General features: G+C 39.6%; 1 protein-coding gene across 1 annotated transcript; it reads right to left on the reverse strand.

The window, feature by feature from the left end:
• Nucleotides 1–10,844: 10,844 nt before the first annotated feature.
• On the reverse strand, nt 10,845–12,140 carry LOC131625028 (uncharacterized). Its single transcript, XM_058895945.1, has one exon. It carries the CDS (start codon nt 12,138–12,140, stop codon nt 10,845–10,847), a length of 1,296 nt encoding a protein of 431 aa, XP_058751928.1.
• Between the last annotated feature and the right edge of the window lie 3,651 nt (nt 12,141–15,791).

Raw genomic sequence — 15,791 nt, forward strand, 5'->3', positions numbered from 1 at the left:
TGATGTTCCCTGATTGGTGATAAAAATATTGATAAATCATGTTGGAGGAGAGCGACAGTGTTGAAGATGTAAACTCTGTTGGGCAGCCATGTCTTTATCGGGAGAGTTTGAAGATATCTTCTTAATGATTACTCTTGTGGGGATATGATCTTGTGAACCCGGCTTTGTGGGGAGACATGGGTGAAAGTTGCCCCCAGTATTATAGTAACTACTACTTGATTTAGGACACGTCACTTAAAATGTCAAACGGGACTTGTATAGATTTGCCCCAGTTAGCAGGAACTTTGGAAAGATTCACCTTGCGAGGACTTTATAAGATGTGCACTTTAGGAGACATGCCCCTAGTAATCATATGCCCAATATGATGTCCTATGTTGGTTGAGAAGTAGCTTCAGATCTTCTTGGATGCGTGCCCCTGATTATTTTGGCATCCTTGAGAGATTCTCGGAATCTTGACTTGATTGCCCCAGATTGTTTGGACAAATAGTTTGAAACCCACTTGAGGTGTATGCCTTTGATTGTTTGGCTTTTGAGAGATTCTTATAATCTTGACTGGGTTTCCCCAGATTGATTGGGCAAAGCATGCCATGCCCCTTGTATACGTACGAGACATTGCTTCTCGGAGTAATCTTGTCTGTTGGGATAAATTTTAGTCATTAGTTGTGCCATGTGCAAGTTCTTTCTGATGCTAGCTTTTGAAATTATGTAGCAGAATATGTTTAATAATGAATTCATGAGATGCAATGCATACGTTTGTAATGATTGAGAGGTATAATTGATGATTAAATAGGATTCTTTTATACCTTTGAATCAAATATTTGATTTTCTTTTAATTTATTTGATTTTACTCCTTTTTTAATTGAATAAAAACCATAATAAATTAAATAAACCAAATAAATTCGTGTAAATAATATTTGTGGTCTTGGATAACATAAGGATAAGGATTGGATCATAAAGAGTTGGGCCCCTTTGCAAAAATATTCATTTTGAAGCCTTTTACTTCACATTTTCCCCCTTGAAATTGCCCAACTTTGACAAGACATATCTCCCTCAATTTTTAAGATATGGAGGAGTTCTTGGACTTTTTGGAAACCTCAAGATATCCTCTACAAGCCACTTCGGAAGCTTTTTTTCAATTGAAGATTTTATCTTGATGATATGGGCTTTGACAAAAAACTGCTTTTGGTTGACTTTCAAAAAGGACCTATAATGTCTTGATCTATATCTCTTAAATGAAGCCTTTTTGGACCTGGCTTGTGAGAGACAAATTTGTAGAGAATTCAATTTCCTTCAAATTGAGCTTTAGATGGAAAAAATTTTATGTTTCATGTGAAAGTTATGGCTGGTCAAAGTTCAGTTGACTTTTAGTCCAAAAAACCCTAATTTAGAAACTTTGGATTTTGTTGATTTCTGAACTTTTCTTGATGAATCATGATCAATCCTTGATTAAATGATGAATGATACTTCAAAATAAGGATGTTGACCAAAAATCAAGAATTTTGACTGTACTTTGACCACAGTTGACTTTTAGGTCAATCTAGTTGGCTGTTGACTTTCTGAGCAATTGACTGGGCAATCCTTGGAATTGAAGCTTGTACTTTTCCATAAAGATAGTTTGAAACATCATGAGCCATATGAAATCCATTGGAGACCTTGAACCACTGATTTCCTTTAGAGAATTTGAAACCCTAATTCATTGAGCCATTGTTTAGGAGAGTGTATCTTTGAGTCTTGAGCTTTTGTATGAGCTTGAAAGGAGAAATGAGATGGGCAAATTTTGGGGTATGACAGCTGCCCATGTTCAATCTTCTTAAACATGAACATGTAGAGTGGTTTGTATGCCAGTCGGTATCTGAAGGTGGAAGAGGATTGAACACTAGAGTACCCAGAAATTTGTACCATCGGGGATGGGCTTAGAGATGCCATCCGGGTATTGGGGATGTGAAGTGGGCTTTAAGATGCCACCTGTCTTAAAAGTCAGAATAAATTGTACGTTAGACTATATCTGAACTTGAAGTGTTGGGAAGTAGTTGTTGAATGTTAGTCGTGTCAGCACCGTTCGTAGTAACTGAATTAGACTTTGGAAAAATTGACCGTGTCTACACCGTTCGTGATGATAGAATTAGATCTTTGAGGGTCAATCGTGTCAGCACCGTTTGTAGTAACTGAATTAGATCATGGAAGGTTGATCGTGTCCACACCGTTCGTGATTATGGAATTAGATCTTTGAAGGTCGATCGTGTCAGCACCGTTCGTGATAACTGAATTAGATCTTGGAAATATGATCATGTCCACACCGTTCATGATGATGGAATTAGATCTTTGAAGGTTGATCGTGTCAGCACCGTTCGTAGTAACTGAATTAGATCTTAGAAATATGATCGTGTCCACACCGTTCGTGATGATGGAATTAGATCTTTGAAGGTTGATCGTGTCAGCACCGTTCGTAGTAACTGAATTAGATCTTGGAAATATGATCATGTCCACGCCGTTCGTGATGATGGAATTAGATCTTTGAAGGTTGACCGTGTCAGTACCGTTCGTAGTAACTGAATTAAGTCAGAGATGTTGCTTATCTGATTGTACCTGTATCCTGAAAAACTGAAGTTAATTTTTATGCAATGTCATGGTGCATGTATTATATGACAAGTCTCTCAAAATAACTGAGAAACTCGTATATTTATCATGAAGTAATGTATGCAATGTATGAATACGAATATGTATGTGATGTATATGATGTATGACTGATGCTGTTTGGAGTGTTTTGAGAAGATCAATCTCTGTATTGTTGTGATTTTGATGTTTGGTCTTGCTCAGCTGGGGATTTATGATTTCTGCTTAGGGATGAGAGTCATTTGAATGATTAATCTTGATGTACCCTGACTGGGGATAAGAGATATGAATAAATTCTGTTGGAGAGAAGAGGAGTATTGTCGAGCCGGCAGTGTCGAAGATGTGAAACTTCGTTGGGGGACTAAATCTCTGTTGGGAAGGGAGCTTTTTAATGATTACTCTGTGGGGATCCCTCCAGAAAATTGATTCTGAGGGAGAACTTCTAGACTACTTAGACATTGTCTAATTTCCTTTCCTGTATTTTACAAACATACAGATATTTTGCGAAGGAAAAGATAAATGTCAATCATGTTCATATGCATATGTTCATTCGATATTATCATTGGACGTTTGCGCATTCGAAAGAAAGAAATACTCGGGAGAGTAGAAAAGAAAAATGACTTGTATTAAGAGAGAGCCATGAATAGGCAAAATAATAGGAGAACATTTGTGTGTTTTTTGAAAAGATACAAAGTAAAACAGAAGAAAAAATAGTTATGTGGGAATAATCCTATTGAGTTTCAATTCTGCTATTGCCATTATGTCTTTGAGCATCTCATCCCTTGCTTGTTGGAGAAAGATGATTGAACCGGTATGTGCCCTTTGAACTTGACGTTGCCAATAAAACTGAGTGATCTGAACGAGCCATAGTCGTACGCTTTAATCCTTAACTTTTTCCTAGGCCGCCTTTTCAGGTTTTCAGCCTACCAGGATACCCTTTTTTGCCCAAGTTGCCTTTCGGGTTTTCAACTTGTCGGGTGTACATTTTTTATACATATATCCCTAACTTTTGCCCGAACCCTTTTGGTTCGCCGGGATGCCCTTATTTTTGCCTAGGTTCGTCGACCTAGCGGGTCTTATTTATGCGTAGTATTTTTTGACTATGTCTGCGCTCACAGGGTGTGGAAAGTCCTCGCCATCCATAGTAGTGAGTATCATTGCCCCTCCAGAGAATATTTTCTTGATTACGAATGGTCTTTCATATGTGGGAGTCCACTTGCCCCTAGGATCACCTTGTGGTAGAATGATTCACTTTATTACCAAGTCACCAGTCTGGTACGCTTGTTGCTTGACTTTTTTGTTGAATGCCTTGATCATACGCTTCTGATATAACTGCCCATGACAAACAGCCGCAAGTCTCTTTTCATCAATCAGGTTTATCTGATCTAGTCGACTCTGGACCCATTCATCTTCCTCTAACTCTGCATCCTTCATGATTCTTAGAGATGGAATCCGAACTTCAATCGGTAACACTGCTTCCATGCCATAGACTAGTGAAATGGGGTTTCCCCAATTGAGGTACGTGCTGAAGTGCGGTAACCATGAAGAGCAAACGGTAACATCTCATGCCAATCCTTATAAGTCACCGTCATTTTCTGTACAATCTTCTTTATGTTCTTGTTGGCGGCCTCCACTGCGCCATTCATCTTTGGTCTGTATGGAGAAGAGTTTTGGTGTTTGATATTGAACTGCGTGCAAATTTTAGTGATCATTTTGTTGTTCAGGTTGGTACCATTGTCTGTGATAATCCTTTCGGGGATGCCATACCGACAGATGAGGTTATGCTTAATGAATCGGGCCACCACATTCTTGGTAACGGAAGCAAATGAAGCAGCTTCTACCCATTTGGTGAAGTAATCAATGGCCACAAGGATGAATCGATGTCCATTGGAAGCAGTAGGTTTGATTTCCCTGATCATATCGATGCCCCACATTGCAAAAGGCCAAGGAGCAGTCAGAACATTCAGTGGAACTGGAGGTACGTGTACTTTGTCAGCATAGATCTGTTACTTGTGACAAGTTCTGGAATGCTGATGGCAGTCAGTTTCCATAGTGGACCAATAGTAACCTGCTCTCAGGATCTTTTTAGCCATAGTGTGTCCACTAGAGTGAGTTCCAAAGGTACTGTCGTGCATGTCTTCCATAATCTCTTCTGCTTCCTTCTTGTTCATACAACGAAGCAGAGTTGAATCATGATTGCGCTTGTATAGGGTACCATTACTCAGGAAGAATTTGGAAGCAAATCTTCTCAAGAACTTCTTGTCATTGATAGATGCCCCTTCAGGGTATTCATGAGCTTCGAGATATCTTTTTACTTCATGAAACCATGGCTTTTCTTCAACCTCGTCAGTAGCTATCTCGTAACAGTATGTCGGTTCGTCATGTCTTTCAATAATAACTATAGGGGCCTCATTGTCCCATCTGACCTTGAACATAGATGACATATTAGCTAATGTGTCTGCCAATTGATTCTTCTCTCGGGGAATGTGTTCAAACGTAATCTCTTCGAAGTGAGGAATCAAAGATAACACCAAATCCTTGTAAGGAATGAGATTAGGATGCTTCGTGTCCCATTCTCCTTTGATCTGACTAATTACTAGGGCTGAATCCCCATATACTTCCAAGAACTTGATTCTTAAGTCAATAGCAGCTCTGAGGCCTAAGATACATGCTTCATACTCAGCCATATTGTTGGTACAATCGAAACACAGTCTCGCTGTAAATGGGGTGTGTCCTCCTGCCGGAGAGATAATCACAACGCCAATACCATTACCAAGTGCATTCGAAGCTCCATCAAAAACCATGGTCCATCGGGATCCAGGTTCAGGTACTTCATCCGGACCAGGTTGTTCGTAATCAGTAACAAGCATAACATCCTCATCTAGGAATTCAAAATTCATAGATTGATAGTCGTCTACAGCTTGTTGGGCCAAGTGGTCTGCCAACACACTTCCCTTGATTGCTTTCTGTGTCGTGTACTGAATGTCGTATTCTGTTAGTATCATTTGCCATCTTGCTATTCGTCTGGAGAGAGCGGGTTTCTCAAACACATACTTGATAGGATCCATTCTAGAGATCAATAAAGTGGTATGGTTTAACATATATTGTCTCAGTCGGCGAGCAGCCCATGCCAAAGCACAACAAGTTTTCTCGAGCAGTGAGTATCTTGTTTCACAGTTGGTAAACTTTTTGCTAAGGTAGTATATTGCATTCGACCGGACTCGACATGTTGCCCCAATACACACCCCATTGAGTTCTCCAGTACTGTTAAGTACATAATTAGAGGTCTTCCTTCAACGGGTGGTATCATGATCGGAGGTTCTTAAAGATACTTCTTGATCTTGTCAAAAGCTTCTTGGCATTGGTCATTCCATTTCACTGCTTGATCTTTTCTCAGTTACTTGAAGATCGGCTCACAAGTAGCGGTCAGATGGGAAATAAACCTGGAAATGTAATTCAAACGTCCCAAGAATCCTCTAACTTCTTTCTCATTCCGTGGAACCGACATTTTTTGTATGGCTTTTACTTTCGCAGGGTCGACTTCAATGCCTTTACTGCTGACAATGAACCTTAGTAACTTACCAGACCTCACCCCAAAAGTACACTTGTTTGGATTCAGTCTCAACTTGTATTTCTTCAGCCTATCAAACAATTTCTGCAGGTGGACCAGATGTTCTTCTTTAGTGTTGGACTTCGCAATCATATCGTCAACATAGACCTCTATTTCTTTGTGAATCATATCATGGAACAGAGCTACCATTGCGCGCTGATACGTTGCCCCTGCGTTCTTCAACCCAAACGGCATGACTTTGTAACAGAAGGTGCCCCAAGGAGTAGTGAAAGTTGTCTTTTCCATATCTTCGGGTGCCATCTTAATCTGGTTGTAACCTGAGAAACCATCCATGAAAGAAAACACCTTGCATTGTGCAGTACTATCAACTAGAATATCAATATGGGGTAGGGGAAATCATCCTTAGGACTTGCTCGATTCAAATCTCTGTAATCTACACACATTCTGACTTTTCTGTCTTTCTTAGGTACCGGGACTATATTAGCGATCCATGGTGGATAGCTCACGACCTTCAGGAAACCGGCATTGAACTGTTTCTCAACCTCTTCTTTGATTTTCTGTGCCATGTCAGGCCTGCTTCTTCGTAATTTCTGCTTAACTGGAGGACTGTTTTCTTTGATAGGTAAACGGTGAACCATAATATCAGTATCGAGCCCAGGCATATCTTCGTAAGACCAAGCAAATATTTCAACATTGTCTCGTAGCATCTGGATCAATCTTTGTTTGACACCATCTTCTAGTTCGGCCCCTATCTTGATTTCTTTCTTTTCTTCGTTAGTACCTATGTTCACAACCTCAATTGGCTCTTCATGCGGCTGTATAGTCTTTTCTTCTTGCTCTAGCAATCTAACAAGTTCTCTGGGCACTTCGCAATCTTCCTCACCTTCATCCTCAGCTTGGTAGATCGGATTTTCAAAGTCATATTTAGCAATAGCAGAGTCGTTATCAATGGGATCCAGAGTGGATATGGATCTGCAGTGCATTATGTGGGTGTGTAAGAACACATAGCTATAGAAGAGTAAATAAAAATAAAAGCGAACACACAATTTGAATACGAAACGTCCAATGCTTTTATTGAATGAAAATATGCTTATGAAATGACAAGCCGTAACAAATGGACCGTTGTGCCCCGGGCAAGACACACAGTTTTAAAGTTTATTGTTTATTGAAGTACAGAAAATAAAACTGGGAAACATAAAAGCAACACAAAACTAGAAATGGCAATTACTCCTGACTATAGGAGATAGAGACAATGTCTTCAGTCTTCCAGTTGTCCAACCCTTCGTCAGGTGTAGGAAAGACCCACTTGTCCAGGTTGCAATCATCTTCATCTTCCCCTATGGCATTGAACCCTTTGTTGATGAAACGATACTTCAAACCTTTTGGGCGAGAGCGTTGTTCTCCATTTTGATCTTTAGCAGTGCAGCCTAAACCCCATTTGTTAGATTTTTAAGGAATATTAGGGAGTTTCCCCCAGATAGTACAACCACCTTCTTCAACCACAACCCTAGCGTCTTTCAGAGAAGCCATTGTAGGAGGAATTCTGGTGACCTTAGGAGCAGTGTAGGCAGGATTAGCCTCAGGAGCCACTTGAGGGACTAATTCAAACGCCTGTCAGGGAGATTCGAAGGCTTCCCCAGTAAACTCAACATACTTGGTCTCATCTATAAAGCTTACCACGTATTCTTCTTCACCATACACAGTGACGATCTTGCCTTTCGTCGGATATTTCAGTTTTTGATGCAGAGTCGAAGTCACATCATTTGCCCCATGTATCCAATGGCGTCCAAGCAGACAGGAATAAGCGGGATGGATGTCCATCACATAGAACACAGTGTTGAAAGTCTGAGAACCTACTCTGATTGGGAGCTCCACTTCACCATATACCGTACTCATTGAACCGTCGAAAGCTTTCACTATCACATCACTGGATTTCAGCATGATTCCTTCAGGGTTGAGTTTGTCCAATACCATCTTGGGTAGCACATTCAGATATGAACCATTGTCAACAAGTACATGGGCCAAAGTGGTGCCCCCGCATTCAATGGAGATGTGCAGAGCCTTGTTATGATTCTTTCCACTAGGACTCAAATCAGCATCAGAAAACCCAAGGTAATTGTCTGTCGTCGGATTCGCAATATAATTCTCGAGTTGAGTGACAGAAATCTCTTGTGGCACATGAGCAGCCTCCAGAAACTTCATCATAGCTTTGGCGTGAGTCTTGGAGCAACTTAGGAGTGACGAGATGGAGATCTTGGAGGGAGTATGCCCCATCTGTTCAACAATGTCATAATCACTCTTGCGGATGATCTTCAAGAACTCATTTGCTTCTTTAGGAGATGGATTTTCATTAACAGTCTTAACTGGTGTCTGGATGGGTCCATGCAACGGTCCTTTACCTCGGGTATCAGCGTTCTGACTAGGAATAGGGGTACCAGCAGGTGCAGCAGTGTTTGGAGAGATTTCTGGAGAAAACACTCTTCCGCTTCTTGTTACTTTACTAGTTCCGGCAATATTACCTACATCAGGATTAGCATCTTCAGCAACCTTGTCAGCTATAAGTTCTTGTTTAACACCCTAAATATAGACCTCAGCACCATAGTTCCAAGGGATAGCTTTGTCAGAAGAGTATGGAATTGGACCAGGCTTAGTAATAATCACAGGAGCTACACGGGGTTCAGCAGAAATCTTGAACGGAGCTTTAGTTGGGATCATCAGTAGAACTTTGGAAATTACCGATACGTCTTCAATCTTCAAGCCACGGGAGAAACCTTCGCACAAATTCTCTATAGAAGGAATCTTTTCAAACCTGATAGTGCAACGATCCATCCAGCCTTGAATTCCTCTTTTCAGATTCTCACAACCATTGGGTTGGGATGCACAATAATAACAATCTGGGTCGCACCCCAAAAATAAACCGGCTTGCAGAAGCTTTCTCTTGATATCCGGGAGAGGAGTTGACAGATCTCTCACATCATAGACATGGACTGTGTCCATGATAACATTAACAGTCTTGTCATGTTTTGGCATAGGGGCAGTAATAACATTCGGAGTTTTTGGAGGTTCAAACTCGATTTCACCAGCACTTATCATGTCTTGAATCTTAATTTTTAGTGCCCAGCAGTTATCAGCATGATGTCCAGGACTATTGGAGTGGTACACACATTTTGCATTAGGATCATAGTTTGGAGATGTAGGATTGACATTCTTCGGAGGATCTCTTATAGTGATCAAGTTGGCCTTTAACAGATGTTGCAGAGCTTGAGACAAAGGCATGTTGATCTTAGTGAATTGCCTTCTAGGTGCGTCTGACCTACGCTGATACCCTTGTCTGGGGGTGTGTTGAGGTATTGGTGCAGAGATTAGGATGGCCCCAACAGATTGATTCTGATCATTCTTATTACGACCCTTTTGACTGTGCACATCATTAGATTCATTCTTTCCATGATATGGCTTCTTTGTAGTACTAGAGGTAGCACCTACCTGAATCTTCCCACTTCGAATACCACTTTCAACACGTTCTCCGATCAATATGAGGTCAGCGAAACCAGATGAAAAACTACCCAGTAGGTGACTATAGAACGGGCCAGTCAGCGTACCCATGAACATGTCAACCAACTCCCTATCAGTCAAAGAAGGTTGAACTCTTCAAGCTAGATCTCTCCACTTTTGAGCATACTCCTTGAAACTCTCTTTCAGACCCATAGCCATGCTTTGCAATTGAGTACGAGTAGGTGCGAGATTAGCATTGTATTGGTATTGTTTATAGAAAGCAATAGCCAAGTCTTTCCATGTATGAATGTTGGCGCCATCCAGTTGATAGTACCATTCGAGTTGGGTTCCAGATAAGCTCTCTTGGAAAAAGTGGATCCATAGCATTTTGTCAGCAGTGTGAGGCTGAATCTTCCTCACATAGGATTTCATATGCATCTTGGGACAAGAGACTCCGTCATACTTAGCGAAAGTCGGGGTCTTGAATTTTGGAGGGATAACGACTCCAGAGATGAGCCCTAATTCCTCAAAATCCAGTTCAGGTACCTTCTGGATTTCAATAGCCTCCATACGTTCTTCCAATTGCTTGTACCTCTCTTCAGGATATTCCTCCTCATAATAGTAGTCTCCTTCTTCATCATCTTGCTTAGCAGAGGCAGCGTTACTCTTTGCATCAGTCTTGATGCTAGCATCATCATCTTCTTCTTCATCGTCTTTGGGAATTTCTGCTTCTTTGACCTTTTTGAGAGGGCCCTTGAATCTTCTTCCCATGTTGAGGATGCTTACTGGTTTCCTGGTCTTCTTCTCCTTCTTAGTTAGAAGGTATTTCAGCTCATCTTGCCCCTTGGACAAGTTCAGGATCAAATCTTGGAACTCAGCATTTTGAGCCTGGAGATTCTTCACAGATTGTTCGAGATCCATTTCCTTACTGAAATAAACAGCGGAAAGATGAGAAACCTATTTGTAAAAAAAACCTGTTGATGCTTTGTTATGAATGAGATGTTTATGCTTATGCAATGTTTCCAAGGAATTAAAGGATTTTTAACATATATTGAAAATAAAAGCAAAAATATTAATTCTTTTGTAAAAATATAATGTTATGAAATTAATAGTTACATCCAAAGGTGCTGAAAATATAAAATAAAATATAACATAAAAATAATAGAAATCAATCTTCGAGTCGGCGCTTTCTCTTTAAACTTCTGATCTCTTCTTTGTGCATTTTAATCATCTCGTTTCTTTCTTGGACGAGTCTATCGATCTCTTGTTCCCATGATTGTATCTGATCTGGAGAGACGAAATCCTCAATCTTCCATTTACGGGAGAAATAGTCAAGCATACTATCACGCTCTTTGGCATTGGCCACCAACACCGCTTTTTCTGCTTCAACATCCCGTAGGCGCCTTTCAAGATCATCCTTTTCTCTTCTTAAAGAAGCAATAGTAGCAGCAAGGTCTTCATTTGGAGCGGGAACATAAGGCTCCAAAACCACAGGAATGACCGGAGGGGTAACCCTTGGCACAACAGGGATATCAGATGGATATGGCATACCATACTCAACAACTCGATCATAAATCCACCTAAAATAAAGATCTGAAGGGATGTAGTTCCTTAGTCCCAATTCTCTCGTACCTACTTTCTTTACCTTGGACCAAGCTCTAATAAACAACTTCTTCTTCCCAGTTGTATCTGAATCATAATTAAAGTTTTCCGCACTAAGGTATATGGAGCGGGGTTTGTCTTTCAAAGCGAAACCAAACTGATGTCGAGCTAATATGGGGTTATAAGTTATTCCTCCTCGTGTACCAAGAAGAGGTACATTTGGGAAATCTCCGCAACTATCAAACAAATGGGTTCCTTCAAACTCTTTTTGGTTCCAAACGATATCATCGTAAGAAAGCCTCATGACTCTTTGAACCCAAGTCCAACCTTCTTTGTTCTCTATCACGGAACAGGGTAAGTGCGAAATAAACCACTTATGTAATAGAGGTGTGCATCCAAGAACGCAACCTTTCCCTTTAGATGATCGATGATGGATGGAATGTAACAAGTCACCCACTAATGTAGGAACGGGGTTGTTGCTGATAAAAATCTTAATGGCAATCACATCAACAATTTTGTCATAACGAGGGATCAAGACTTGCCCATAGATTAGGAAAGCGAGGACTTTTTCAAGAGCGTCCATGCTTGCAGCATTAATCAAGATTTCGGCCTGACTATACAGGAAGTCAATAGGCAAACCAGTATATTCTCCTTTATTCACCCAAGCCTTTTTGATGTCTGACCGAGGCAAATGCAATGCAGCAGAAACATCTTCCAACCTAGGAATCTCTTCTTCACCAGTGTAAGGCATCTGATCAAGTACCGGTAATCCTAGTATGGAGGAAAATTCCTCTAATGTGGGAACCAGCTGAAAGTCTCTATAAGTAAAGCAATGAAGGAGAGGATCATAAAACCGAATCATGGTGTTGAGGAGCGCTTCATCCACTTTGGTTCGTACCAGGCTGATCAATCTGTAAGAGATTTGGAAAGCACAAAAGCACCAGAAACATTATCACAAAGAATCTTTAGAGATGTAGGCACTCCCTTGAAGCTGAGGCAGAAAGGTTTACGAACTTTGATTTCCATGACCTACAAAACAAATTATGGTTAACAATCCTTTAACTCCTTGGAATGAGTTAGCCATGATATGTATGAATGATGCATGGATACATGAGTCACAAACACAAATAAGTACACACAAATCACGCAATTTCCTTAGGCTCAGCTTGCATGGAGTTTGACCAGGTGGGATACCCTTCCCAAAGGTACATCTATGGATAAAGAGATTTCAACAACGGGTTCTACTAGTGACCCAGAATTGTCAGCCCCTTCTAAAGCACCCTCGAACATGGTACATGCATACCACGCAATGATACTTTAGGAAGAAACCTATCTGAGATGTAGTATCGGGTCGCGACCATAACTTGGCATGCACCAAGAATAGCCCTCCCACTACGTTCCTAAAAAGTTAGGATGGGTTAAAGGTGACTAAAGGTCCTTGAGCTCCAACTCACCTAAAGATACATGCATAAACCTCTCTCATGCAAAAGAGGTACACAATAAACATTGAAGGCCTAACTCAAGCGCGAACTTCATATTGACCAATCCCAAGCATGCACAAGGGAGGTCTCCATGACTATGCCGTTCCTATCTTAAGTGTACTTGAATCCGGGTGTAGGATTCGTCCTTCATTTATTTCCCAAAACAACCCTGAAAAATAAAGCAAGCAAAGCAAACAATAGAAAACATTTAAGTGATCCTAAACTTTTAAGGTAACCCCTCTTTTATTCGAAAAGTCCCCAGCAGAGTCGCCAGTTCTGTAATACGGTGAACTGACTTTAAAGAAAATATCGCGGTAAGCAAGAGTCGCCACCGACTTTTATTTTATCCAATTGGAAAAGCTAAAAGAACAGGAAAGACTTTTTAAAATAAATTTTGAGTTCGGGGGGTAATTTATGCAAAGGGAAGGTGTAAGGCACCCTTTGCATCCATGGTTTTTCATGGGCTCTTAATTGCTTAGCTCACTTTTTGTTTGAAAATGTTTGCAGTGAATAAAGAAAAGGATTTGAAATAAGGACTTTAGCTTGTAAATAAGCGTAACCTTTTTGAAGGTTTTTGATAAAGGGTAAGAAAAAGATTTAAACCAGAGCAAGCAATTAGGAGGTAATTACCCCTATTAAAAAGGTTCTTTTAGCCTTTCAGGGCTATCCATACCATAAGAGGGTAGGAAGTCCTTTTATTGGAGGTTGAAGGGTCGTCGAAATTATCGTTCGCCATAAGACTGTCTCTGCCATAAAGAGGGCAGGTAGTCTAAGGGAAGGATAAAATAGTCTTTTTAGGCAACCAAAGAGGACGCCTCAGCAATCGAAAGGGACTATCACATCATATCGTAGGCAACTTCGAGGGACAAGATCATATAACCGAAGGCAGCATCGAAGGGACTTATGATCTTTTGTGATGAGAATGAACTGAGGGCAACATTTGCTGAGGCATCCTCGGAATCCGAGGGACTTGACTATTCTGTAATGAAAAAGCAACAAGGCAATAGGCAACAGACAACAAGATAGATTACCATAAAAGGTGTGTGGGTGCACAATCACGTGATTGATTCAGATATATTATCTTGTAAATTAGTTATTCTAATTCTGTTCAGAGTTGCACTCCCTAGAATTACTAACCACGCAGTAATAGTCAATAATAATGTAATAGCATCACAGTTTAAGTGCCTTCAAGGCCAAACAATACAAACCAGGAGCACTTACAAAATATATCATCATGGGGAGGGGAAAAAGCAATTTATAAGATAAACCAGAAAACCAATAGGTTAACCACAAGTAATAATATTGGGGTTAGAAATTAAATGAGAATAAGTTTAGGGTTACCGAAGGTTTGAGCTTTAATCGGTTGGCCAACCCTGAAAATTAATGAAGGAAATATAAAAAGGGTGAGTGCATTACAAATCCATTGGCGATTGAAGCAAACCCTATTTTAATTCAAAGGGCCAAATAAACAATAAAATAATATTAAATTAAATAATAAAAAAATAGAAACTTAGCTTTTCGATTTAGTATGGTGCGTGGCTAAAGGATCTTTGATTAACCTTGAAAATTAGGCGCGAAGAAGAGAAACGTTCGTGCATTAACTGATCTACAACCCTGATTCATCGGGATAAATCAGGGTTAGAAACCATACGATTAAATAAAAAACTAATAATTTATATAATACCAAAGGTTAAGGGAAAAGTCGAGAGTTCAAATCAATTTATCAATTAAATAATTATTGGATGGAACCCTAATTATTTAATCGATAAAAATTTATTTGAAAATAATATTGAATTTTAAATGAAAAAAGCAACAATTATTAATAAATTCGTAAAAAGATCGAACTTTCGATAAAAAAAAGAAAATAAAAAAAATAAACAATAATATAAAAATATGAATTTTAATAAAATAAATAGCTTTTAAACAAAATAAATATTTAGTAAACAAAACAAAAGAAGAAAAGAAAAAAAATAGAAAACTATGTAATTAAAAATTAAAAAAAATTATAAAAAAGCTTAGCTGCGATTGGGTGTGACGCAGCGTTGAGGTACACCATGCGCCTGCCAGCCTGGAACATTGGATCTGCAGGCATCAGGATTAGACGGTCGTGATGATGAGAGTGCATCACTACACGCGTGGACGCTACACACTACGAACGTGCGCCAATGGATTCTTTGAATGGGGCAATCATGCTGTGCCACGAGGTCTTCTTCTTCATAAAAACTTGCAAAACTCTTTTTACAGCGCTTGCAGCATACAAGATGTAAAAAGTCCTTACCTATTACACCTGTTGAATGCTAAAACACACATACACGCATAAAAATTCCAGATGAGACCATGGATGGACTCGGTTTTCCCTCACGAACTCAACCACGCCCTTAATTTGGTCTAATTTTGGCTAAATGATAAAGCCCTAATTTGGAGCTCCAAGATCCATCCATGGTGGATTCATGTACCTGCATTCAAACTCGAACAAACTATCCAGAAACTTTCCACACATTCATGCAATCACAATTATGCAATCGAAATTCATTAAAGATGCGTGCATTATGCAAATCGAACAAAAAATAGTAATGGCAAACCGTGAGCTTTTGGTGACAATTCTAGATGCTTCAAGGTGCGATAGTGATTGGAAACGCTTCTCTGAAGCCTTGGGAACGTATTGGAACTGACAAAAGTCCTTGAAAACTCTTCAAAGTCCAAAACCGAATCTTGAAATTTCTTGAGTTTGTTGAGTTTTGCACAGAGCTTCTTTAGGCGAAAAATCCTTGTCTTGTGATCTGAACCACTTCTCTACTTATAGTAGAATAAATTATGTCAACAAAAATAAGCCAAATCTCCTTAAATCAATCATTGGCAAATTGATTGGAAATTGATTTTTTTCTTTCTAATTATGGCCAATATTTGATTTAATTAATCCAATTCCATCTTGCACTAATTTGTAATGATTGAGAGGTATAATTGATGATTAAATAGGATTCTTTTATACCTTTGAATCAAATATTTGATTTTCTTTTAATTTATTTGATTTT

The sequence above is a fragment of the Vicia villosa genome, unplaced genomic scaffold, assembly GCF_029867415.1.
Source record: "Vicia villosa cultivar HV-30 ecotype Madison, WI unplaced genomic scaffold, Vvil1.0 ctg.000181F_1_1_1, whole genome shotgun sequence".
Lineage (NCBI taxonomy): Eukaryota > Viridiplantae > Streptophyta > Magnoliopsida > Fabales > Fabaceae > Vicia > Vicia villosa.

What these genes read in the sequence shown, in the direction of transcription:
- LOC131625028 (XM_058895945.1), bottom strand. Translation starts at nt 12,140, where the DNA reads ATGATTCGGTTTTATGATCCTCTCCTTCATTGCTTTACTTATAGAGAC.